The sequence below is a fragment of the Corvus hawaiiensis genome, chromosome 14 (assembly GCF_020740725.1).
Source record: "Corvus hawaiiensis isolate bCorHaw1 chromosome 14, bCorHaw1.pri.cur, whole genome shotgun sequence".
Classification (NCBI taxonomy): domain Eukaryota; kingdom Metazoa; phylum Chordata; class Aves; order Passeriformes; family Corvidae; genus Corvus; species Corvus hawaiiensis.
The window spans coordinates 5,217,832-5,243,700 of NC_063226.1; the positions used below are offsets into that span (position 1 = coordinate 5,217,832).

Here is a 25,869-nt window from a genome sequence, read left to right on the forward strand (position 1 = left end):
CGGCCGGGCCCATCTCGCGCTCCCCATTCATGCAGTTTGGTTGCGTGTTGGTGTATTTTACTGTTTGCAATAAAGAGGGGGGGATTTTTTTTTTTGTTCAGTTTCTGCCGCAATTAACTCTTGGTCCCTTAAACATCTTCCTTTTTATTTTTGTTTTTTTTTCCTGTCTATTTTTTTTCTTTTTTTTTGCAGGACGGTCGGAACAGTTTTTCGCCGCTTCCATTTATTTTTCGATATCTTATCTCTATTAGGTTTTGCAATCAACTATTAAGGTGCAACTATGCCCAAAAGAAAGGTAAGTACGAAAAAAAAATAATTAAAAAACGAGGGAAGGCAGATGGGGAGCGAAGGGGGAGAGATTAAAGCGGCAATCGCGGAAATTTAGCTGTAAAAAAAAAAAAATTTAGCGCGCGCGCGCGTGTATGTGTGGAGTTTTTTGGGTTTTTTGGTTGGTTTTTTTTTTTTTGCATTTTTAATTTTTGGTGTATGTCCTAGAGCGGAGCGGGGAGCGGAGGGAGAGGGCTCGGGGCGGGCAGGGCAGCGCGGCGAGTTCACTTTTGGGCTGTTTTGTTTGGGAAGGAGGAGAAGGCTGGAGCAGCAGTGTCTCCATGCTGGATTACAAACAGCCATAGTGCTGTGCTGCCCCTGTGGAGAACGCGGGGCAGCAAAACCCCCGCAAAACCCGCGCCACGACCCCCCCGGGCCCCCCCACCCACCTCCGCCAGCGTTTTAATCCCCATCGCGCCATTCCCGGCTGGATTCGCCTTTAAACGTCGCCTCTTTCTCCTGCGTTTGCCTTTGTTCTCCTTTTTTTTTTTTTTTTTTTTTTTTTTTTTGCCTCCCACTTCTTGTCATACCAGATGGTTGTGCAATGGTAATTTGGGGCCATTAGGCGGCGCAGAATTTGAAACTGGCCTTCAAGGAAAGCGGGGAAAAGGGATTTATCACCGTAATCAGGAACTTTGGGGCAGCGCGAATATGAGGCGGCCCCCCCCTCTCCTCACAGCGCGGCTGGGGGGGGCGGGGCGGGGACGCGGTCGCCCCTCAATCACCGAGGCGCCCGCCCGAGGGGTTTCGAGTCGGTTCAGGCGCCCCACGGCCCCGTCCGGGGCCGTGGGGCGCCTGAACCGACTCGAAACCCCTCGGGCGGGCGCGATCGCTGCGTTCCCGGTTGTCCCTCATTGTCCTTGCGGGGCCCGCGGCGACCTTGTTGTGTGAGGGGAAATTGGCGGGAACTTTTCGAACTCGACGTGATGACGTAGATGGGGCGGCCGCGTGGCATTGTGGGAGTTGTAGTCCGTGGAGCGGCGGGGCTGGGGGGAGGCCGCCATTGCTGCGGGTGGTGTTGGGGGGGCCCCCCTCCCGCTCCCCTCAGGACTCAGGTGGTGTCACACGGGATGGTCTTGTCTTCTCACTTCAATGTCTCGCTTTCCTTGCAGGCTCCAGCTGAAGGCGAGGCAAAGGAGGAGGTAGGAGTTGTTTGTGGTCCCCACTCCCAAGAATTCCTGTGGGGTTATGCAGAAATTAGGAACCCCACGCACCTTATGAGGGGTGTTTAGCCCCTGGGGGTGGCCCTGTGTATGTTTTTGGGGTGCTTGGGGCCATCGCTGTCCCCTGAGGTGACAGGTGACCCCCCTGAGGTGGTGCTGGGGGTCCAGCAGCTCTCCTGGGCTGAGGTCAGGGACCATCGGTTCCAGTCCCTTTTAGCCTCACAACTCCTGCAAGTAAAGAAACTTCATCCCTTACCGCGTCAGCTGAGTAAAGTGGTGGCAGCAGAGAACTGCTGAGCAAAGCTGCACTTCTAGGAAGTCACAGAATACCCTGAGTTGGACCTACAAGGATCGTAGAATCACAGCATGGTTTGGGTTGGAAGGATCCTAAAGCTCATCCAGTCCACCCCCTGCCATGGGCAGGGACACCTTCCGCTAGCCCAGGCTGCTCCAAGCCCCATCCAGCCTGGCCTTGGACATTTCCAGGGATGAGGAGTCATCAAGGCCTTCACCATAATGCCCATAATTTCATATATCCTAGGATTTCTATGGGGCTTCACAATGCCATGTTATTTTGGGTGGCAATTCTGAGAAGGCTGTGCTTTATGTGCTCTCTGAATTTTACTGACTTATCTTTCCTTATGCAGCCAAAGAGAAGGTCAGCCAGACTATCTGCTGTGAGTATCTCTATTTATCCTTTAATATTATATCACTTGGGATGGGGACAGTTAAAGATAAACTATTGGGTTTTTTTCCCCCAGAACTGGGAAATGCATGCTTAGAGCAATGCATAGTTTAAAATTCCCATTCCATGTTTCTGTTCCTTGAACATGCCCATATCGCAGGCTTCTCACAGGAGATACGACGTCTGTGTTAGTGCACATTCCATCTGGGCACAAGTATCCAGAGTTAAGGAATATTGATTTCAGGATGGATTTGTTCCCTGTAGGACTTCTCCATACAAATGCTCGTGGCTCTGTAAATCACCCGCTCTCTCCTTAGCCTCGTAATTTGCCCATTGATTTTTTGCAGGGCCAACTGTTAGGTAAATAATTCTCAAAAGTTACAGACATATTGCTCATAAAAAAATAAATATTTATTTCTGGTATTTGCCTGACTTGTTTTTTGCATTTTTTGCAGAAACCTGCTCCACCCAAACCAGAGCCAAAGCCCAAAAAGGCAGCACCTAAGGTAAGGGTCTTGAACTGAAGTTATATTTTCCTTCTCAAGGTGTTTACAGGGATAAAACCCCCCACAGTTAACCACTTTGCTTTTTCATAATCATCCTGAAAGCTTTAAGATGGAATTATGTGAGCAAAAAGAATGGGAAAGACATCATTTTATCAAATTTCTACTGTAGGAATGTGATAAACTGAGCAGATTTGTAATCCCTTGTGGTGGGGCTTTGCTGCTGCTTTACAAGGCCATTCTGAAGTTTCATATAATGCATTGTTGGGAAAATGATGCTTGGAATAGAGATCAGAGACTCTGTCAGAGGAAGCATTGAAAATCATGCTTTTAGTTACAGTTTCTTACTATATTTCCATTCTGAGGCCCTCTCTGCAGTTAGTTATCAGTTTATCACATTTTAATCACTCAGACTTCTAGAGACCCTTTGGCTGGATATTTTTGGAAATGTCAAAAACATTGGCATGTCTGACAGTATAGTTCAAAAAGAAACTATTTAAAGCTCTTTTTTAGTTTGGGGCAACAGTTTGGAATTTCAAAGGGGGCAGTTCTGCAATCCATGAGGGATTTCTTTCCATCCCCTTCCTATCACCTTCCCAGCCATCAGTTTGCAGTGCTAATTTTTTAGATTTTTCTGTAAATATATTTAGGATTTTGCAGCTAAAAAAAAAAGAAAAAACCAATAAGCACCCCAGCAACAAAACTCCAGTGATTGTTTTTAACCTGTTCCCATTGCACATTTTCCTTGTGGTTTGGGATGGCGAGGTGGGCAGAGCACAGCGGGGAGAGATGCTTTGGTTGCAGAGGAGGATGACGGGCTGGGAACCAGGAGCTTTTTCCTTTTCCATTGAAAAGGAATTTGTACTTGCCTATGGCACAGCAGACCTCCAGGTGAGGGGACTGTTTCCCTCCACATCCTGTGTGGAGCAGCATGGTGCCATGGAAAAGAGAGAGAGCCCATGTGTCATTTGGGCTCAGCTCTGCAATCTCAGTGCTGTGCAGAGCAAGGTTTTCCCATTCCATCTTGGCCGTGCAGCTGGAATTCTAGACCACATTCTGGTTGGATGGAGGACTGGGCACTCTGGATTGCACTTCCCTCTAGTGGCTGGTGCCCCAGGCAGAGCAGAGCCAGCTGCTGGTGGCCCACAGGGCAGCGGTGCATGACCCACGTTATTGTATTTGGGTTTTTTCCAAGTTTGCTTTTTTATTTTCATGGAAACATCTCTGGGTTTAAACACTAAAGCTGTGTTAACTTAATGTGAAAAGTTGTAGGAACAGGGATGCAAGAGTTAAGGGCTGTAAGGGACCGGCAAAGCTTAGTTTGGGCCCCCACCGCACAACTGGGTGGTGTGGTCTCCCTTTGGGATCATGCAGGGATCCCCTGGGAGCTGTGCCTTGAGAATTGCCCCCAGCTGGACTTGGAAAGCATTTGTCCTCCTGCTCCTGAGGTGCTGTTTGAAGCCAGGACACTTGAGCTGTGTTTTTGGCTCTCCAGAGCTCCTCAAACTGCATCAACACCTGTGCAAAGGGTGATGGAGTAAGGATTGTCGAGGCATTTTTAATTCATGTCTGCCCCAAGTGCTTTACTTGTCAAGCTTCAGGATCCTGGAATGGTTTCCTGTGTGTCAGAATAGATTTCACCTGTTAAACTTTGCCATATTGAAAACCATGGAGCTGGGAAAGGAGCTTTGTCACTTCTAAAATACAGGACCTTATTATTGTACTGTTGTTGCTATGTCTAGAGCAAAATGATTGAGGAAAATGAACACAATGCTGTAGCTGAGGTCCTGTTGTGTCCTGTGGGACCCTTTCTCTCCAGGCAGTGCAGCCATGGAAGTCAGTTTCCCTGGATTCTCCTCCAGTGCTTTCTGAAGAGGGGCTTTCCCAGCAGAGAGAATTGGGTTTAGCTCTGTTAATACTTAGTTGAGGTTTTTTTTAGTGGGATATGGGAACAGATAAGCAGTGCCATAGTACAATTGTAATTCTAAATCTCACTGCTGAACAGCACCAGGATAGTGGGTGTTCCCAAGACAGGGACTCCTGACACCACACTGTAGGAGAGTTTTGCAGGTGGGATGAAATCCCTGAGACTGAGGAATGAGAGGTTAGAGAGGAAGGAAACCCTCACTCATCGAGTGTACTGACCCCATCTTATGTTTTCTGCATTATTGGAGGATTTGCTGTCAATTTTGGTGAATTTTTAATCATTGAAGAATCAGGTGACTCTACTCCTTAACACTCTTCAGCAGCTTGTTTTTAAGGTGAATTAATTTTGTGCATTAATAACTGAGAGATTGAAGTCAGAAAGAAAACGTTTGTAACCTTTTGATAATTTGCAGTCACTGAGACAAATCTTCTGAGTAGATAAATGTATATCCAGTAATTTTCTGTTTATCCTCACTCAGCTGTGAGTAGATCTTGCTGGGTTTCTGGTTCCTCTGTGGGAAGTAGGTTAATCAAGCAAGGGGCTGAGCCAGTGCTCTTACTTATTGGCAGCAAGAGGCACATCCTTGGAAGTGAAACTAATGAGGGTCGGGTATTTGGGTCAGGATCTGACCTTGCCTATGGAAGATTATTACTACAGAAGCATCAAGTTTTGGGTTTTGTTTCGATTTAGCCTGATCCACATACAAGAAACTGCACTTAAATAATAAAGGCAACGCTCTTGTGGTTATCAAAGTGATGCTGTTAAGCCCCCAGTTTTTCTGGCACGGAAGTGGTTTATTATCACAAGGAATATTTCTGGCAGGGAAAGGGGGAAGTCCTTTGCCTACAGCTTTGTTACAGTTCTCTAAATAGGCATTTACAGCACATCTGAAGTATTCTGGTGTTTGCACATGTTGGTTTTGTTGTGTGGCTGCCTTTCAGCAGCAGGGCAGAAATACAGGCCAGTTCAACGTTTTTTAGCTAATTTAATTGAATGCCTATTTGAAATAAGAATTCTTTTAACCCCAGCTGTGGCTGCTTTTATATTCTGCACTTCCCTGTAGCACATTCAGGAGAGACAGAAGGAAAACACTTCTCCTGTGAAACTTTGATCTCATCTTTGTCAATAGGAAGTTTGGGGGGTGGAAGCAGGTTGTGCAGACAGTTTTGGAGTTGAGAACATGCTGATGTACAAGGTGGAAATTGGGATTCAATATGTCACTGTCTGTTTTCTTAACAGAAAGAAAAAGCAGCAAATGATAAAAAGGAGGACAAAAAGGCAGCAACAAAAGGGAAGAAAGGAGCCAAAGGCAAAGAGGAAACTAAACAAGAGGATGCTAAAGAAGAAAACCACTCTGAAAATGGAGATACCAAAACTAATGAGGTACTTCAGCTCCACTAGAGCTGGGAGCAGAGCCAGATGTGCTGGAAGTACATCCTGGAAGCTGCAGGAGCTCTGCTGGGCTCCACAGGGTGGGGGGGGTCACTGCCACACTGGGAGGACAGAGCAGCTGTGGTACCTGCCCAGGGCAGCTCCCAGGGAGAGCCTGCAGAAATGGCCTTCTCCTTCCAGCTCCTTCCTGCTCTGTGCTGGAGCCCTTCCACAGGTGCTGTCTGCTGGCCCAGGGCTCCTCTCAGGGCTGGCTCACAGCAATGCCCAAGATTTGGGGAACAATGGAGCCCAGGGAAATCATCGCCCTCCAGCCCTGAGCTGACTTTGCACATCCCCTCTGGACTGCTGGGTTCCTCTGCTGCTCAGCACGGGTTGGTGCTGGGCCAGAAATCTGGTTTTGAGTTCTACACAATTCTTTAAGACAATTCTTTGCCTCAGAACAATTCAACAAGAGATTTGCAAAGTAAACTCGGTCTTGTCTCTTACCTGCAGCCTCTTCTCGCAGGTCCTTGCTGTGGCAGCTCCTTACCTCAGCTGCCTTTTGCTAGGTCCAGCTGCAAGCTCCATCAGCTGCTGATGGATTGCCCCAGCAGATTCCTTGCTGATGGTGAAGCAGTGTTTTCTCAGGGCTCTCTTTGCCCGTTGTGTTCTGTCACTGCCAGTGGCGTCTCTTCGTGGGTTGAGTGTCACCATCCAGCCAAGGGTCCTTTATTCTTTCATTTCTAAAACAAGATCAGGAGCTGCTTAGTTGAAGCACTGTATGGCTAATGTGCTTCAGAGGGGCTTTGAGGGAGCTTTGCAGGTTTGATGTGTTGACTTGAGAAGTAAAAGCACATTTTCATAGAGAGAGGTGAGAACTGATTCCCCAAAGTTTGAACGGAGCAGGATCGTGGTTGATGTGTAATTCTTCCACTTCCTCTGTGACGAGGGCTTGAACTTCCCCTAACATATCATTTATCCTAGTCTAAAATACATTCCAAACCTCTGCCTCTCTGCAGACACTTATTCCAAAATTACCTCACTAATTAATATTCCTGTGTTTTCATTTTAAAGAATTATCAGCCCGTTGCTGTGTCAATATTTTCTGTGCATTCCTGTCTATCCACACAAAGCCTTGTCCATGTCTGTGTTAACAAACTGGTCTCTTTTTGATGCTGGTTAGATTGGAATCCAATTATATTATCCAGTATACCAATAATATTTCTATTCTTCCCAACCCCTTTTCTAGGCACCAGCTGCTGAAGCATCTGATGATAAGGAAGCCAAGTCCGAGTAATGTTAACCCTGCCCTATATCTCCATCATTTGGTATCCGTACCTCCATGCTGTATTGTTAACAGAGAGGAATATTTTTATCAACTATTTTATAAATGCAGGTTTTTTTAGCATGAATTTAATTATGGAACATCTTCATCTCGGTTACTTGGGAATTAAATCCCTAACAAACAAAACAAAACAACAAAAAAAAAGTCATTGTTTTTAAATTTTGTGATTGTAATAGTTTGTATGGTACATGGAAAGAATAAGTGGTGGTAGCTTTTGACTTCTGTCAGTGTGTCCCTTTTTGTGTAAGTCATGCTTACAGACTTCAGATTTTAATTTTTCCCTTGTATGTGTTGTATGGTTTCTTAAAGTGGGGAGGTCTCAAAACAAATAACCGTGTGAAACATTCCAGTGGTTCTGTGGGTTGCTTTTATAAAGAAGGTGAGCTATTTTCATGAAAAAACCTAAGAGCTGGAAATCTGTTGTTTCCCAAATGTAATTTTATTTTGTCAGTTTTGGAAAAAAAAAAAGAAAAATAAATAAATAAAAGTGTAATCCTGTTTTTAAATGAAATACAAACATTTCTTTTCAAAAAGGGCAGGTTGGTTGTATGTACCCACTGTTAGGAATTTTGCTGGATTTATCTTAATAAAAAAGACTCCTCAAAAGCTGATTGTGGTTTGTTGCTTGTGCTGCTGGAAAGCTCCCAAGTTCCAGGAGAGCTGCAGTGGGACAGGGAGAGCCCATGGGGCTGGAGAGCTTTGGACTTTTGGCTGGGGCTCAAGCCCCTCTCTGCCTCAGTTGTGTGAGTTCCCATTAATCCAGGCCTCCTTATTCTGGGACATAGCAGCTGGACCAGACCAGTGAACTGGGGTTAAGTTCCAGTTCTCTTACAGCTTTTTTGTGCAACTTTATCAACTCCTGCTCAAACCTGATTTCATAGAAAGTCTCTTCGCATCCATGAACCAACTACAGGATATATTTAATAAAAAGAAAAATGTCTGAAATGCAGAAACCTCTCTCCCATTAAATTGTTCCACAGCCCAGCAGTGGGAAATTCCAAGAGCTTGAATATTTTACTTTGTGTCTAAACCCCAAACAGCATCTCAGTGAGAGTGTCTTGCATTCAGTGGGGTTCAGGATCAGTCCCCCAGGACCCCTAGAGGATGTTTAAACATGGATTTCATTTTCCTGGCCTGAGGCACAGGGGTTTTTATTCCTGCTGCCCCACCTGTTCGGTACAAATGCTCAGGGTTAGCTGGGCTCCCGCTTCCTCAGCAGTGAAGGTGAGGGAGTTCTGAGGGGCCTTTTCCTTGGCAGTGTATTCCCTTAATCCAGCAGAGATTTTGGGGCATGCTCTGGTCTCCTCCAGTGAAAACTAATGGAGCAGTAACCAGATTCCCTGTGCCTGGTGGAAGTGTGCTGAGATGTGGGTAAAACCACGGAGACTGAACATCCCAGTTGGAATGTCAGATGTCAGCCTGACTCACATCTGAAAATGTTTCACTGAATATCCTCTCTACAAAGACAGGCTGGAAGAGCGGGGGGTGTTCAACCTGGAAAAGAGAAGGCTGTGGGAGACCTTGGAGCCCCTTCCAGTGCCTGAAGGGGCCTATAAAAAGGAGGGCGAGGGACCTTTTTATACAGGCCCATAGTGACAGGACAAGGGGAAATGGTTTTAAACGGAGGGCAAGGTTAGATGGGATATTGGGAAAAAATGCTTCCCTGTGAGGGTGGGGAGGCCCTGGCACAGGGCTGTGGCTGCTCCATCCTGGAAGTGTCCAAGGCCAGGGTTGGATGAGGCTTGGAGCAGCCTGGGATAGTGGAAGGTGTCCCTGCCTGTGGCCGGCAATGGGGATCAGATGATCTCTTAAGTTCCTTTCCCACCCAAATTCCAGGATTCCATGATTCTATGAGTTTAGCCAGCAGTCTGTGAGAAATCCCAATGCGCCTGTACTGCTCCAGGGAGAAAATGCAGATTAGAAATGGTTTAGATTTGTGTATTTCCCACCTCAGAGGTTCCTCTAAAAGGGCTTCAAACAGGAATCCAGTCCTGCAGAAAGGTGAAGCCCCTTCTCCCAGCCCTGGTGCCGTGGGGCCATCTCTCTTTGGCTCCAGCCTCCAGTCACTGAGTATCTCAAGCACTGTTATTTAAGCAGCAGACCCTGAATATAGGTGATATTTCCTCAGCACAGTATCCATCCATATGCCAAGGTACAAACACAGTTTGGAATGAGGTCACTCTGGTCCCAAGTCGTGTCTCTCCATCTGAGTCCAGAGGTTGTTACACAGAACATACAACTGAGTGTTTGGTTTTGGTTATTTCTTTTTTAAGTGCCAGGGTGGGAGTTGTTCTTAATTCTATAACTATTGTTCTAATCAAATTCCTCTTTCAAATAAGTACAGAAAATTGCCCAAGAACATTTTGCTCAAATTCGTAACTTTTCAGAGCCATGGGGTATTGAGAGAGTTGCACAACTGAATGGATTGTCTGGTTTATGCCAAACCCTCCTCACAGCTGTCCTGATGTCTAGACACTGAATCCAAGGCCAGCTCCATGGAGCTCCCAAGCTTGGCTTATTTTGTCTGAAAAGGAGAGGTTTCAAACTGTTGAGTCAACCTACTTTCAGGTTTATTTGGAACTTGTGGAGAAACTGCCTTCCCTGAGGTCCTTGGCTGGCTGTTCCCTGGGCTCTGGGTGTTACTGGGTCTGATGCTGATTAGGAAAGATCCACAGAACTGCTGATTATCATTATTCATCATAACAAGTGGGGACCTTGAAGATGCAACGGTGAAGAGATTCATGGTTCCGAGGTGGTGTCATGGGAAGAGATTTGAGCGATGTTGGCAATATCCTACCATGGTGAGGTGTCCACTTCGCTTGTCAGGATGAGAGGAGACAGCCTCAAGTTGCATCAGAAGAGGTTTAGGTTGGATATTAGGGAAAAAAGGGTTGTCCAGCCCTGGCACAGGCTGGAGTCACATCCCTGGGAGGATTTAACTGTGGACGTGGCACTTGGGGACATGGCCGGTGGTGGCCTTGCCAGTGCTGGGGGAACAGTTGGACTCAATGGACTTGGAGGGCTTTTCCAACCCAAATGTTCCTGTAATTCCATGATACAGCTTTTGGTGCAGGCTCCCAGAGCAGCACAGTGTCCTCACGCAGTGTCCTCATGGGATCTTCAACAGAACTGGGCAAGCATTTGCTTTTGTTTGCTCAGAACAATAAACCCACTGAAAACCACTTAGAAAACACTGGTCACTGTCCGGGGAGGGAGGGGGAAATCAGAGGAGGCACCTCCAGACTCCATCCTGGTCTCCACCATCAGCAACATGCTGGAGCAGCACAGGAGGATCAGGAGGGAAAAGGCACAGCTGCCTCAGCAAGCACAGGATAGAAATCACAGTGAGGTCCTTGGGATGTAAAGAAAAGAGGAATGGGAGAAAATAAAATAAAACAACCCCTCCAAGCACATAAAAGGAAGGGTTTTGCAGGTTCATCCCACATCCAGCTTTGCTCCTTTGAGTGAAGTGACTGTACACAAAAGCCAGAAAAGCCCTCAGCTCTGGAGCCAGGCTGGGAGAGCCGGGGGTGTTCACCTGGGGAAGAAAAACCCTGGGGAGAACTTAGAGCCCCTTCCAGTGCCTGAAGGGGCTCTAGGAGAGCTGGAGAGGGACTTTGGACAAGCGATGGAGGGACAGGGCACAGGGAATGGCTTTAAGATGAGGGAGGGTAGATTTAGGTTGGATACTGAGAAGGAATTCTCCCCTGTGAGGGTGGGGAGGCCCTGGCACAGGTTGCCCAAAGAAGCTGTGGCTGCCCCATCCCTGGAAGTGTCCAAGGCTGGACTAGATGGGGCTTGGAGCAATCTGGGCTAGTGGAAGGTGTCCCTGGCCGTGGCAGGGGGCAGAACCAGAGGATATTTGAGGTCTCTTCCAACCCAAACCAGTCTAGGATTCTGTGACACTCCAACAGGTCTGATTTTCAGATCAAGAGCTGCTCCCTGGCAGTTAATGGAGTTACACTGGTGTTAATCTGAGGAGGGAGACAGAAAATTGAATCCCTGGAATGGAAACAACGGCTCCTCCTTCTGACTGTCCCAGTGGTGCTGCTCCTTTCCCGTGCAGCTGCCGGGAGCCCCCGCTCTGAAACCTGATGCCCTGGATGGGCTCCAGGAGCTGGGAACACCCCGGGCCCGGCGCTGGGCGGCTTTCGAGGAGCCTCTGTCCTTGGAAAGAGCAATGTCAACGTAGCTTCCAGAGACTGTCCCAGTGCCCGGAGGAACTGGAGCTGGTCACAAGTGAGCATGAACACGGGGACAGATGTCACTGATGACTCATGTGGCCATTGTCCCCTGCTTTGGAAGGGGTGTGATTGGGATTGGGCTAGGTTGAGTCAAGGAGGGGATGGGGAGAGGATCAGAGCTGCTCCCACCCCCCTCATCCACACCTCTCATCTTTTCCCTGAGAAGCTGTGGCTGCCCCGTCCCTGGAAGTGTCCAAGGCCAGGCTGGATGGGGCTTGGAGCAACCTGGGATAGTGGAAGGTGTCCTTGCCCATGGCAGGGGATAGAATGAGATGTCTATAAGGTCCCTTCCAACCCAAACCACTCTGTGATTTCATGATCTGCCCTGATTTATCCACCTCTGCTGGAAAACAACAGGGAGGGGCCCATGGGAGAAGATCCCAGAAGAATGACACTCCCTTCCTCCTGCAGCACCAACCAGGGAATCACTGGGACTGTATCAAATGGGAATCTGCAAGTGATGTCCAGGGATTAGCGTGACCTTCAGGCTGACGTAACACCTGAAAGCACTGAAAGGAAGTTGGTGCTGATGTGATAGAAAAGGGGAAAATGGCAAATTGGAAAGCTCTGTTCCTAAGAGTGGGAATCCAATTGACACCATAAAGCTCTCAAAAGGCAACTTAATACAATTGGACACATCTTAAACAATTCCAGACTTTCTTAAAAGGGGAGGAGGGGAGGAAGCATAAATAACACAGGGAAAAATGCTGGATTGAAACCTAAACACAGAGTGGTCAAGACCACTCCCTGCTCCCAGCCTCGGCAGCATTCCCGGTAAGGGGGTTCCAGGGCACGGCTGTTCCCCTTTGGAAGTGCCTCCCCCCCAGCGAGCGAGGCGCGCTGCTTCCACTGGAGATGAAGTGTAGCACAAGCCTGGCATTCTCAGTCAAAGCTGCTCCGAAGTTATCCAGCGCCAAAATCTCGCAAAATCGCCGGGATTTTGTTTGTTTAACACGAACAATTTGGGGAGGGGGTGGAAGTGCATTTCTTGGAGCTCAAACCAGATGTGCGACATCCCAGCCACAAAGCTCCGGCTTCTGCGCTGTTTGTTTTCCCCCCAGGAAGATAAAAGGAGCTGTGGAGAAGGTTTGGATTGCGGCAGCTCTCAGGTTTCACCCTGGCTCCGGGGGCGCTGGCAGAGGCTGCTCTGCGGGACCACAAATGAGCTTTGCTGTTCACGGATCCGGGGCCACCGCTCCCCTCGGAACACAGCTGGTACGCTGTCCTTAAGCCTCAGGCTGAGCCTCAGCTTTCCAGTGGGATGGAAGTTTGCTTGGTTTGGTTTCTTCCTTCATACAAATCCACCATCATGGAGGTGCTGACCAGAAGTGCTTCCCCAAGTCGTGGTTCCATTTTGTGCCATCTCTCCCAGGAGAGAAGGGCCAGAGTTGCCTCTCCAGGCCTCATCCGAGGGAAATCCTGCAGGATCTGCCTTCCCCTCCTATAAATCCTTCCATGCTCCCAACAGAAAGTTCCAAATCCAGGCCAAACGTTCCCTGCTTTGGTTTCACCACCCATGTGGTTACAGCCTGGTTATCAACAGAGATCTTGGAGTAAACCCCGACTTCCCTGCTCCATGTTTACTCCTCTGCTCCTCTATACCTACAGCATTACCCTGGGAATAATTAAAATAATTAACAAGTGTAATTAACTGTTGGAGGGAAAAGGAGACTTTTAGGACATTATATCAGCAGCAATTAAATAAATTACCCTTTTTGTCTCGCAAAGAATTGACAGACGGAGGGGGGAAAGGAGGCGGGATTTGTATTCCCTGGTGCAGCGGCACAGGGACAGTGAATAGGGGTCGGTGGCTCTTGTGTGGGGACACAAAGCAAACAAAGAGGCCCCAAATGAAATTACTGAGTGGCAGATGCAAAACGAACATATTTCACACAATGAGTAATTAAACCATGTAACTCATTGCCCAAATTCAGCCCAGGAATCATAATGGCTTAGGAAGTGATTACACAAATTCTTGGAAGATGATCTGGTGGGGCTGTGGGACACAAAGACATATCACCAGTGCAGGACCAGCAACCCATGGTGGTGGGAGAGGACCTGGAGTTGTCCCTGCCTCTGGATGGAGCTGGGGGGTGAGAGGACACAGGTTTGTACCCCCACTTTGGTCTGAGCCCCTTCAGCCACATTCCAGACACTTTGAAAGGAGGAAAACTTCCCTGCTGTCCACTGGATGTGGCTGTTGGTGGGGACAGATGGCATGGGTGTACCCAAGGTACCACCTGTGTCCCTGCCAAGCCCTGTGCCACTGACCTGGGCTGTGCACATCCCCTTGTGCAGGTGTGTTCCCAGGAATATTCTCCATTGGAGCTGAATTTTTCCCAGGAGGAAAAGGGCACCACATCCTCCTGCTCTTGGCAAAACTCCCTCCCCAAATGCCACCCTAGGGGCCAGGTTTGCTGGATGCTGCTGGTGCTGAAGGTGAGGTGACAGCCACCACTGGACTGAAGAAGGGGTCCAGACTCCCAGCTCTCAGTATTGCTCCATTTGGGCTCGGGAATTATTTCCAACTCCCTTTTTGGCCCATCTTGGCTATAAATCTTCCCGGCTTCACTTGGTGAAGTGCTGCGGCCCCTAGGTGGTGATCCTAGCTGGGTGTTCCTGTACAGCAGCTCTGCACACACAGTGAGGTCATCCCTGGGAATTTGGGGTTATCCAGCTGCCTGGGGTGACAGTACCGGGATGAGGAGATGGTACCACAGCTCCCAGGGATGTGGCACCGTGGCAGTGGCTCCACAGGGCTTGCGGGATGGTGGAAGCAGCTCTGTCCCAGCTCCCGCTGCAGGAATGCCCAGCGATGATGCACAAGGCCAGCAGGGACCAGAGAGCAGCCAAGGCGAAATGTATCCATGCTTCTTCCGCCATCACTTGGAAGTGTGACGTCCCTGCAAGAGCTGGAACCTTCTGGAGTGCTTGGTGCTCTCCCTGCCTGCCCCACAGCCTTCTCACTGCAGAAATTTGGGGTGACAGGAATGGTGGTGTGTGTCCTATGGGGACAGGCTGGGAGAGCTGGGGGTGTTCTGAAGAAGGCTCTGGGAGATCTTAGAGCCTCTTCCAGAGCCTAAAGGGGCTCCAAGAAAGCTAGAGAGAGACTTGAGATAAGTCATGGAGTGAGAGGAGAAATCTCCTGGCCTCAGCATTCCATGACATCCTTGGGAGAGCAACAATGTGCCCATTGCTGCAGCAGGAATTGGTGATCTCTGTGTATAGTTTATATATTTATGTTTTATACATATCACAGAATCCCAGACTGCTTTGGGTAGGAAGGGACCATAAATCCATGAAGTTCCACCCCCTGCCTTAGGCAGGAACACCTCCCACTATCCCGGGTTGCTCCCAGCCCCATCTAACCTGTCCTTGGACACTTCCAGGGATGAGGAAGCCACAGCTTCTCTGGGCAATAATATTATATATAACATACATAATATTAAATATACACACATATCTCTCTCTAAAATGTGGCTGTAGGTCCCATGTTCAGATCAGGAGTGACTCTGTGGTGGATGCTGAAGTCTGGGTTGACATCCCGGCACCAAGGGCTGTGCACCCCCTCTCTGAGTGTCCCCAGATGCTCTGCACAAGATCCCCTTCTGTCAGAAGGGACAAAACTTGGTGGTTTTGGTTACTCCCTGGTTGGAGCCCTTGACTCTCCATCTCACTTCTCTCAAGATCTGCATGACAAAACCAGCGGTTCCAGCCCATTTTGGCGACCACTTGCTTCAGGAACCTCAGGAGTTTCATCAAAAGCCTGGATGGATTTCGGGTCTCCGGTTTTATTCATTCCAGCATTGGCTGACAAAGCCCATTACATCATCCCTTTGGAAGAGAAATTCTCTGCAGCTGCCTGTGTGGCACGGGGGGTGTTTAAAAAATAACACAGATTTTTGTTTCTTTCTTTCAGGGCAATTTTCCTCCCAATTGCTGGAAAACTGAATGCTAAAAAGCTTCAGAAGTGGGAAGGAAAAGGGTAGCGTGCAGCAGTTCCAGCCATTCCTGGGTTTATTATTATTATTTCCTTTCCAAAGACTAAGGGGGAAAAATAGCCCCATTACCCCGCGCATCCAGCGCGCCCAGCCAGGCGTGAAAAGTAAAGCCAGTGTCTAGCAATGGCAGATGGCACGGAACGGGAGCAGGAGCAGGAGCGGGAGTGGGAGTGGGAGTGGGAGTGGGAGCGGGAGTGGGAGCGGGAACGGGAGCGGGAACGGGAGCGGGAGGGAGGGCTCCGGCCCCGACGTCCGCACGGACCGCGCTCCTAATTAGCCCCGGAGCAGGGACTAATTAAACCCGGAGGTAAGGCAAGTGATTACTTTTCCTTGCACAGATGGGGAGCAGGAGTGATGTGGATGGAGCCGGAGCCGGTGTTGGAGTCATCCTCACATCAATGGTAGAAAATTATTTCAGTCTCGACTCATCCCTCCCGCGCTGCCAGAGAGCAGGGAACCACAGCAGCTATTCCCTGCTCTCCCAATGATCACAGGCTGCAGAGAATGTGGGATTGCAAGGAAATACCGATGGGAAGGAGAGAGGCAGTGTCTGGATGCTGTGCTGATGACGTCAAAATGTGACATTCTCAATTATTAGCATTATTTGGCACCCAAGTATCCAAAGTACCCACTTGAACTCACCCAGGGCCAGAGCAGAACCTTCTCTTCCCTCCTCCACAGTGGTTTTGGAGTATCTTTTCATGCTCCATAACTTCATTCCTTTTAATCCACTTTCTCTAGTTTCCTATAAAAGAAGCAGTTGGAAGTAAATTATTTTCACTGCCACTGAACTGGGTGCAACGCTCTCAGAAAATGAGATAGAGGGAGGAAAATTATAATATTATATAATATAATTATAATATAGAATTATACATTATATTATATAAGTATTGTATTGTATTATATAAAATATAATTATTCTGTAAATATATTTATTTTTGCACTGCAAGAACTGGAAGTCCAGAGTTGCTCATGGAGCTGTGGGTGCTGGCGATTCCTGCTGGGATATGCTGAACTTTGCAAAAAACATGGGAAAACCTGTGACTCTGTGGAGTCTGGAGACTTCTTTGCCCATTCCCAGGCAGAGGCTCTGTCCCCAGCACACACACACTGGGTGAGTACCACGCCAACGCCAGCTGCCTCTGCTCAGCTTAAAATAGCTCCAGCCCTGCCCTGCCCTGCCCGCCAGAGCATCAGGAGCATCTCTCCACCTGAACCACGATCACAGTCCCTGGGCACCACTGTGATTTCCAGAGCAACACCCCCCTCTTGCAGGGTATCATCTGGATGATTCAAACTCAAGCGCTGCCGGACTTCTGCTTCCCAGTGAAACACCAGACAATTTGTGATCCTATTTTTACCCTGGATTAGTCAAGCATCGCTGCAGGACCAAATCAGGGGTGCTGGGCTTTCCATGGCCTTATGCTTCATCCCATAAATGCTCTTTGCCTTTGACAAGCAGGAGAAGAACCCGACAGGACAACTCCTCTTTGCTGCCAGGGTTTGGTCCCTGAGGAGCTGCCAGGGCTGCTGCAGCTCAGCACAGCACACAGCCTCACCCCCACCACCGCACTTCCCATCCCGGCTTCCCTGACACAGAGGTGGTCAAAGTCACTCACTCCAGTCTAAAAAGCAACCAGGATTATGAGAAAACTTGGGAACATCTCACCAGCAGTGCTGTGGCTGAATCACCATGGTTCCAACCTGCCTGGGATGCCCATGGGATGAAAAGAGCCAGAGAGAGTCTGGAATTTCCAGAGAAATCTCTAAATTTCCACCTGTTGATGTTATTTAATGCAGAAACAATGGGAAAACAAACCTGTCTGCAAAGAACAAATATGGAAATGGAGTTTGGGATTGTTGGAAAGAGATGGATTATGTCCATGAAAAATATTAGCAATAATTAGTCCTGAATCACTGCTGTGAGCTGCAGATATCGATAATCTGGATCTCACATCCATCAGAATGACTTGTAGTTATCAACAGCTCCAGGGTTTTCCTGCCCTCCAGCAAACACATTTTTCCTTCTTCTGAAGGTTCTGATCATGTTCTGTTTCATTTCATTGCTGAGAGAAATTAAAATATTTTTTATATCTGCATCAGCATCTGGTAACAGGGCAAGAATTTAGGAAGATGAAAAAATACTAAAAAATACATAAACATAAAAATATACACATATAAAAAATAAGAGCTTCCTCCCTCTATTCCCTGAGCACATGAGGTTGCTTCCAATGCACATTTTATTTTAAGGTGAGTTATTTTGTTGCCATAGTGACATCATTCAGGTTTCCAACCGCTGCCGTGTTGGTTTTCTCCCAGGCAAGACTTGTCACAAGCAGTCAGCATCCCCAGCCCCTTCCTGGACAGCAGCTTCCCACAGTGCTGCAGGATTCCTTGGAACTCCAGTCTGCAGGATGAGGTGTCACTGCTCCCTGCTAAGGCACGGGGGGGACACGGGACCTGGGGGAGTCAGAGACGAGAGGCAGGCCCGGAAAAACTCTGACCAAAAGGATATTCCTCTGCTCATTCCTTTTCCTTCCTCCTCACCCCTTGCAGTGGGCTGTGAGAAGGTCAAAAACAACCTGGTAGCTTCATTAATTAGCACTAATTAACACACTGAGCTGCCTCTGGTGTCATTGTGCTCATCTACCCCAGGCCCTGACATGGGCACGAATAAACCATGTTTGCCCCCAAAAGCTTAAAATCTCTGTAAATCCTATTTCTTGCTGCACAGGTGACTCATGGATTTATTTTATTACCAAGAGAACTGCACTAAAATAAAGATTTTAAATGCAAAGGTCTGTAATGATGTTAATGAAGATGCAAAGAAAAGGGATTCCCCGGTAAGGGAATATTTGTGGGGTCATTTGGGTCAAATGGGCTTTGTAAGTGTATTGGAAATTAATATTTAATTTTATGTATTTTTATATTAAATATTTAAATTCATTGTGTTATTATGATGCTAAAGACTTTTAATGGGAAATGCTTTTTTTTTGGCTCTAATTCATCTAATTAAAGCAGGCAGAGTGTGCCTCATTAGCCTAAAACCTATTTCATGGGTGCCAGGTCCTATATGTGACCAAGAGCCCGGGTGTCCGTTCCACTGCAAGGCCCAAAGGAGCTCAAAAAAAAAGCTGTTTTAAAGGTTTTCTCTGTTTTTAATTTTAAATAAACCATTACCAGATTATCAAATCAAGGCTACGTTCCCCTGGCAGACCTGAGCGCTGCGTAAGCCTTCCCGGGATTGCAGCATCTGGCTAAATCCGGCCCAGATTAAAGCAAAGCTTTCATTGCACAAACTCTCCCTGAAAGGAGCAGGATGCTCCTGATGCCGGGAAAAGGACGGAGCTGGGAATTGCAGGCAGAGGATAAGGAATGCCAAAGCCAGCAGCAGGATCCAGAGGTGTGGAGGCAAGGTCCTGTGCGGTACGAGGGGCTGGTGCACTTCTCTGCAGTGCAGAGGGAATTTGGGAAGCAGAGCCATTCCAGAAGCGTTGCAGCCACGGCCGTTGGGTGTTCTGAGATTACCCCAGCTCCCTGATGGAAACCCTCTGGAACACAGCCTGGACACACCAGTCCACAGTTTCCACAACGAAGTTCTTTGCTTGCAGAGGTTTTAGCCAAAGCCATTGTTTTAACACCCTTTTTTAATATTTATTTCCGAATGTCTTTGACTGGGGGAAGGGTGGAAGGAACTCCCAATTTAATTCCATAATCCCCATAAGCCTTGCTTAATGCACTCACTCAGCCTGGCCTCTGTGAGTTTTACAGTGGTGTTTTGGGTGGTTGCAGCACGGCACTGGAAAATGTCCCATCATTTATTTTGCAGATATTTGAGGGAAATGATTCCCAGGGCTGGAAGCCCGGTTGTTAAATCCATATTGCCAAAGGAAACAAACTCTGTCACCCAGATGGGGCTGGACCTCAGGGCTGCCACGCGGATTCTTGGATGAGGTAGCTCAGAGTCCAGCTGAAAACTCCCAAAATTAACGTTAAAGCAGGAGCAGGAGACTTTAGCAGTTGGTGAAAAATGTCATTTTTGGCTGAGGGGGTAGGTGGGGCTGCAGGGAACAAAGCAGAGTCCCCAGCTCTGGGACACCCAGACCCCCTGGGGTAAGTCCCCCCAAACATGGCCATGGCTCATTCCAACTGCCCTCGGGTGGGAGGGATGGAAGTGCTGCTGGAGGGAAATTCCAACAACAGATTTTGTCCTGCTGCTTTCTTCTCCCGACAGGGAGGGAATGCTGCAGCCTGGCTTGTTTTTCACATGTTCAAGAAAGACAAAACGAGGCTTTAAGAGTCTTGATGCATCTCACGAGCCTCTGTCTCCTTAAATCCCTCCCTCAGTGCTCAGCTCCCAGGATTTCTCCAATATCTGCTCGACACCTGCACCAAGAGGTCAGCGTCACTCTCAATGGGATTCTTCCATGTCCCATTTCAGGAGACACCGTGTCTCCCATGGAAATGTTCCTTGGCCATTCCAGAGGCATCCTGGAGTCAGTAAGGACAAAACCCCCAAATACAAGGGCATGGGGAACTGGCAGAGTCCATTGGCAGCAGCAAAGCCAAGATGGGAAGATGGGTTTGGAAGAAAGTCAAGGTCTGAAAGGTGTTACCTGTAACAACCTCAGTCACCAAGCAGGAGGAAGGAGCAAAGAGAGGAAAAAAAATGAAGAGACTGAGGTCTACTGACTGCACAGAGCAGGAGAGAGAAAGGTGAACAGAGACATCAGGAAACACATGAAGAGAAGAGGATTCTCAGTAGGAAATGCCAGATCCTTTAGACTTCAAGAACAATGTCGAGAATGAACAGGAGATGCTTTTTTCCACCTTTACAGTCATATTCCACGCTTATCCCATTATAATCCAGGGGTAACACTGAAAACCTCAGGGAAATAAGGACTGATGGCACAACTATGTCCTTATGGACACCATGTGCCTTCACAGCTTCACCTCCCACCTACAGTGGTTTTCCAGCAGAAACTCAACCACACAGAACTTGGGGACTTCACAAACTCTAAATACACTTTTATTGGTGTAAGAGGAAATGAAAGGAAAATAGCCAACAGGGCAAGAACTTGCAAGTGTTGAAAACCACCTCACTGGAAATTAAATTAAATTAGTCCTTCTATTAAAAAAAACACTTTAAAGGATCTTCCAAGAATGTAAGGCCTGTCCAAATCAAGATGACACACAAAACATATCCTAGCAGGTTATGTCTCAAGCACTAATAATTTGAGGCCAAAAATAAAAAGAGATTCTGAAATCTGAACTCCTGAGGACATCAGGGGAAAGACTTTCCCGAGAGATACAAAGCTGGAAGGCTACAGGAGAACATGAATCTCCAATAAATGATGGAAGTATAAGAATTAAATGAAATATGGGTTGACTTTACTGCAGAGGAATTTATGGAGGTTTCCATGTTAAAGTTTTTCCTTATGAGGGATAAGAGGGAGAAGTCATCTCACACTGAAGATCATGAGAAGAAGCTTTATACTAAATAAATTTTAAAAAAGGGAAGAGAATTCCTGTATGGGACAGCACTTTGAGAAATGTTCCAAACTCCCATCCTCGGATTCCACGATTAGTGAAAGTTCATTCTAAACTCACACTCCTGTGGGCAAACTTACACAGGACAGTTTTCTAATCCATCACCTCATGCAGTAATTGAGAATTAATTTTGTAAGACTGTAGTTAAAGAGTATTAATGAGGTTATTTACAATGACTGCATGTTAGGGATATCAATAAATATAAAAAATACATCAAACTGTTTTATAACCTTTTATTTCAATAAAAGCAGCACTCTAAAAAACCCTGGTGCACTCCTTCCCAATATTTCTGGTATTTTCGTAAAGTGAAAAACGTAATTAAAACATACAAATCTTCAAAACTTAATGGAAAAGGCTACGGGATACACAGGGATGTAATTTTATTAAAGATATTTACTTAGCTGAGGGATTTCCAGTAAAATTTGCATGTCCAGGGAGAGAGGTGATGAATTCCCAGTTGCAGTTGGATGCTGTGTGCCCAGGCCTCCAGGAGAAGCCAAAAATGCAAGATTTGGCCGTAAAAAACCTACAAAAATCACAAACCAAACATCAAAGGATTATTTACAAATATTTAGCATGACTTGAAGTTCCTGATTTAGCCCAGTAGTGATATGAGGTGGTATTTTTGTGGTGAGATCCTTGTGCAGGGGACCCCTGGACTGGTAGCAGCCAACTTTTTCAGCATCTCAGGAGAAGCTGAAAAAGTTGGGAACAGGAGGCTTGATCCCAACCAGGGGACAGAATCAGGCCCTTAGACAGGGATGGTGCTGAGTGCAGTAGTAACACCAACAGTAACAAAACCTACCTGGTCACTTACACCCAGTAGTGATTTTGCTGCTATAAAACTCGGGGGATTCCAGGCACTTTGAGGTACAAAGTTGGAATTCAGAGATGCTGAGGATGGACCTGACACTGACATCATTCCCTTGGTCCTTCTGCTGACAGAGCCCAGAGCACACAGGGACACCCCATTTTCCTGGGTGTTTCAGCCACAGCTGGATTTGGCATTTCTGCGTAAAATAGAGATAAGGAGAAATGTTTAGGTAATAGGCAGAAATATCACTTCTTTGCAAAGCAGGCAGATTAAGTTCTCCCAGTCGCAGCAGGGCTGCACACACTGATCACAGCTCACACGAGCTAATGGCTGCCATAAGGAATATGAGATATGGATCAGTCCATGGAGCAAGGGATGACACTGCTCCAGGCAGGTGGAATTTAGGCTTTGCTGAATGGATTTTAGGATTCTCAAAAGGAAAAAACATCATATTTACATCACCCAGAACAAGTAATTTATCAACAAGATGAACTATTGCAAGATAGAATTTAGAAACAAAGGCGAGTGGCGTCCTGGCTGTTCCTCCATTGCCTTCCCATGGGATAATGTTACACCCAACTCTTGGATGTCTGGCACCATCTAGAGGAATGACTGGAATGATGCAGCAGAGAAATTAAATATTAAATTATTAAAAATAGCAAAAATCCTAGAGCAGATCTTGTGTAATATCTAACAGCTATCTAGTTATTATTAAAGCTCTTGTCGAGGCAGAAAACCACAGGAACGAGTGGGAACTTGGAGATTTGTCCTGCAAAAACAGGATGTTGGTTTGCACACACGAGCCCTACATTCCAGCAACTGTAATTAATGCTAATTATTTTGCATCTCATTTATTTTTTTAAAATAAACTACGATACCAAAATTTGAGGTTTCTGTATTTAAAGATCTTAAAATAAGCTTGGACTTTTCAATATTCCCTTACTCACAACTGTGTAGCACAAGGCATCAACTCCTAAATTCCTTCTGAACAGCTTTTTTTTTTTTTTTTAATCAGTTAAACAAAAACTTGGATTTAATTTAACTACTATCCTTATTTGCCATTTAGCTCCATATGAAAGGCCCAAGATGAGCAGGATGTTCATAGAAATCCTTGTGAGTTGCTTCCAACTCAGGGTATTCTATGAAATGTGCACAGAAAATACACAAAAAAAAAAACCCAAACCAAACCAACCAACCAACCAACCAACCAAAAAACCCTAAAAATGCTTAATTTGTTCCAGTGTTTAAATCCAGCTGGATTCAGGCATGTGCACTCCCATCTACATTTACTGGAAAGGTACAATGCAGGTAAACCCACCACACCTGCACAATTCCTCTCTAAACTTTTTTTTGATTTTTAACTGTACATTTCTGGCTGTGCCAAACCACAATCCTGTTTTCACACACAGCTAAAGCAGGATTTGACTCATGAGGACAGAATAATCATAAATAAAATATGAGAGAGACACCTTTACCTGGTGTTACAAGCTGACTGTGGGGAAGTGCATTTAATTTTGTAAACAAATTAAACAGGGGTTTGAGTTTTACTCTCAACTACAACTGAGAGTAAAACTCCCTACAATACCCAACGGGGAGAAGCAATGGGTATTTGAATGTCATCAGTTCCTACTCCTAAAATCCCTCAAAAACTTCCGTTTTTATTTATTTATAAAGCAATATGGAAAGAAACAGCTACAATCCAGCTTCTTCCTTAAAGCATCTCTGCTCCTGAATCCTTCTATGGCCCATTAGTCTGTTCTCCCTCCTGCCACCAGCTGCTGCTGGCATTTACATAACAGAGCTCTGCTCTGAGGAAAGATGAATCAGCACATCCATAAAATCCTGCTTTCACTCCGAGATTTACTATCACCCCCAGCATGCTGCTGCTTGGATGCAGAGGATCTGGAAAAAGATGAGTCACGGAGCTGCAGGATCCGCGTGTGGTGTGGAAATGGAGCTCCTGGGGAAAGAGAGGATGGGCATTACTCACCGGACATGACTCCTGGAGGGGAAAACCTGAGAGAGGTGGGAAGAGGTATCGATCATAGCCCTTGTAGCAGGCTTGGGGAATAAGGAAGCAACTGGAAGAGCATTAGGGAGAGGAAGCTGAGGTGCCAGGGAGTCAGGAATGTTGGGAAGAGGCTCGGGAGTGACTGCACAGCAGCACAGTTCAGCCACAGCCAGGCTGAGGGAAGTTCCCCAGGAGCTGTTTGGGAATGAGGAATGCTGGTTGTACCTGCCCCTGGTGCAAGTTCCTGCACAGCTGTGCCCTGCAGCACACACAGGACACACCTGGGGCATTCCTAATGCTCTCCTCTCCTGCTGATGCAGGAATCCATCCAAGCTACGATGTGGAGCAACACTGCACAGAGCCAAGCACTGACACAAGGTCATGGATTGAGCACTAAGCAAGGAGCATGTGGCCAGGCTCCCAGCTGGAATGCTGCAGGAAGGACACAGCCAAGGCATGGATAAGCTTACTTTGGGAGCATTTTCTATCCCAGGCTTTTGAAAGCCCCTTGTAGTTATGGCAGAAATTCCCACGGGCTCTAGACAGGCCCAAACAGAACAATCCTGCCTGGTGCACCCCCAAGCTCAAATAAAAGCAAATCATGACTGGAGAGATTCAGCAAGGCACCAAAAGGTACCAAGGAAATGTCACATTCCTAAAGAAATACAGAATCATGGAATTCCAGAATGGTTTGGGTTCAAAGGGACCTTAAAGCCCATCCACCTCCCACTATCCCAGGTTGCTCCAAGCCCCGTCCAACCTGGCCTTGGACACTTCCGGGGATCCAGGGGCAGCCACAGCTTCTCTGGGCACCCTGTGCCAGGGCCTCACCACCCTCACAGGGAAGAATTCCTTCCCAAAATCCCACCTAACCCTGCCCCCTATCAGTGGGAAGCCATCCCCCCTTGTCCTGGCACTCCAGGCCCATATAGTCTCTCTCCATCTTCTCTGTGGGCTCCCCTCAGGTACTGCAAGGCCACAATTAGGTCACCCTGGAGCTTCTCTTCTCCAGGCTGAATAATCCCAATTTTCCCAGCCTTTCCTCACAGCAGAGCTGCACTATTCCTCTGATGATCTTGGTGCCTCCGCTGGATTGTTCCAACAGCTCCATGTCCTTCCTGTGCTGGGGATCCCAGGGCTGGAGGCAGCTCTGCAGGTGGGGGTCTCACCCAAGCATGGATATATCAAGGAGCTGTTGGCACCGGAATGCACCAGGACATGGCGCTGGGCAATATTTATGGGGCTGTTTTCCCCTGACATGGAATTCTATTCAGCTCAGGAAGATGGATTTGTACTTTCAGGGCATATTATAAAACATCATCTGTGTTTTCTCCTTCGCCTTCCCATCATGCATGAAAAGATGAGCTTGCAGTTCTGGGCTCTGAAGACAGGTGGGAGAAACATTACCTCTCCGGGGAGTGGGATCAGTGTGCGCTTTTCCTGGCTGGGAACTTATTCTGAGAACAGCAGTTTCACACTGTCTCTCACAGGAAGCTCTGCTCTGCAGCTTTGAAGGCCCCAGGGTCCAGCTGGGAAGCTGGGAGAGCTGTTACTATTGGGAAGCCACTGGAATTTGCACCTTGGTGAGGTGGCACCTCGCATCTCTGCCACTGAGGAACTAAGCAATGAACCTGCCCTGAAAACATTCCAGGAGTAATTGTTTGGAGCCTACAATAAAGATGGAAAGGGACTTGGGACAAGGAGAAGGGGAAATGGCTTCCCACTGCCAGAGGGCAGGGCTAAGTGGGATATTGGGAAGAAATCTTTATTGTGAAGGTGCTGAGGCCCTGGCACAGGTTGCTCAGAGAAGCTGTGGCTGCCCCTGGATCCCTGGAAGTGTCCAAGGCCAGGCTGGATGGGGCTTGGAGCACCCTGGGAGAGTGAAAGGTGTCCCTGCCCAAAGCAGGGAGTGGAACAGGATGAGCTTT

The 25,869-nt window shown here is 47.3% G+C and overlaps 1 protein-coding gene and 1 long non-coding RNA gene across 6 annotated transcripts in view; one reads left to right on the forward strand and one right to left on the reverse strand.

Moving 5' to 3' along the window:
- HMGN5 (high mobility group nucleosome binding domain 5) lies at nt 1-7,932 on the forward strand. Of its 2 annotated transcripts, XM_048318934.1 has the most exons (7): nt 1-46; nt 193-295; nt 1,440-1,469; nt 2,138-2,167; nt 2,631-2,681; nt 5,845-5,988; nt 7,226-7,932. In XM_048318934.1, exons 2-7 carry the CDS (start codon nt 281-283, stop codon nt 7,271-7,273), a joined length of 318 nt encoding a protein of 105 aa, XP_048174891.1. In that variant the 5' UTR covers nt 1-46; nt 193-280; the 3' UTR covers nt 7,274-7,932. The 2 variants fall into 2 exon arrangements, with proteins under 2 accessions (XP_048174891.1, XP_048174889.1); XM_048318932.1 differs by lacking the exons at nt 1-46; nt 193-295 and having other exon boundaries at nt 1,383-1,469.
- Nucleotides 5,986-25,869, reverse strand: part of LOC125333190 — a 22,158-nt gene continuing 2,274 nt past the window's right edge. The window contains exons 2-5 of one of the 4 annotated variants that reach the window (XR_007206792.1): nt 21,922-22,126; nt 21,514-21,642; nt 16,209-16,311; nt 5,986-6,719 (exon numbers count right to left, since the gene is read on the reverse strand). This is a non-coding gene — a long non-coding RNA (uncharacterized LOC125333190). Of the gene's footprint in view, nt 6,720-15,001; nt 16,129-16,208; nt 16,312-21,513; nt 21,643-21,921; nt 22,127-25,869 lie in introns of those variants that run through there. The other 3 variants (XR_007206791.1, XR_007206793.1, XR_007206794.1) reach the window with 3 other exon arrangements.

What these genes read in the sequence shown, in the direction of transcription:
- HMGN5 (XM_048318932.1), top strand. Translation starts at nt 1,398, where the DNA reads ATGGTCTTGTCTTCTCACTTCAATGTCTCGCTTTCCTTGCAGGCTCCA. An exon ending in AAGGCGAGGCAAAGGAGGAG is followed by an intron (nt 1,470 to 2,137) that starts GTAGGAGTTGTT and finishes TTCCTTATGCAG; the next exon opens with CCAAAGAGAAGGTCAGCCAG. An exon ending in CCAAAAAGGCAGCACCTAAG is followed by an intron (nt 2,682 to 5,844) that starts GTAAGGGTCTTG and finishes TTTTCTTAACAG; the next exon opens with AAAGAAAAAGCAGCAAATGA.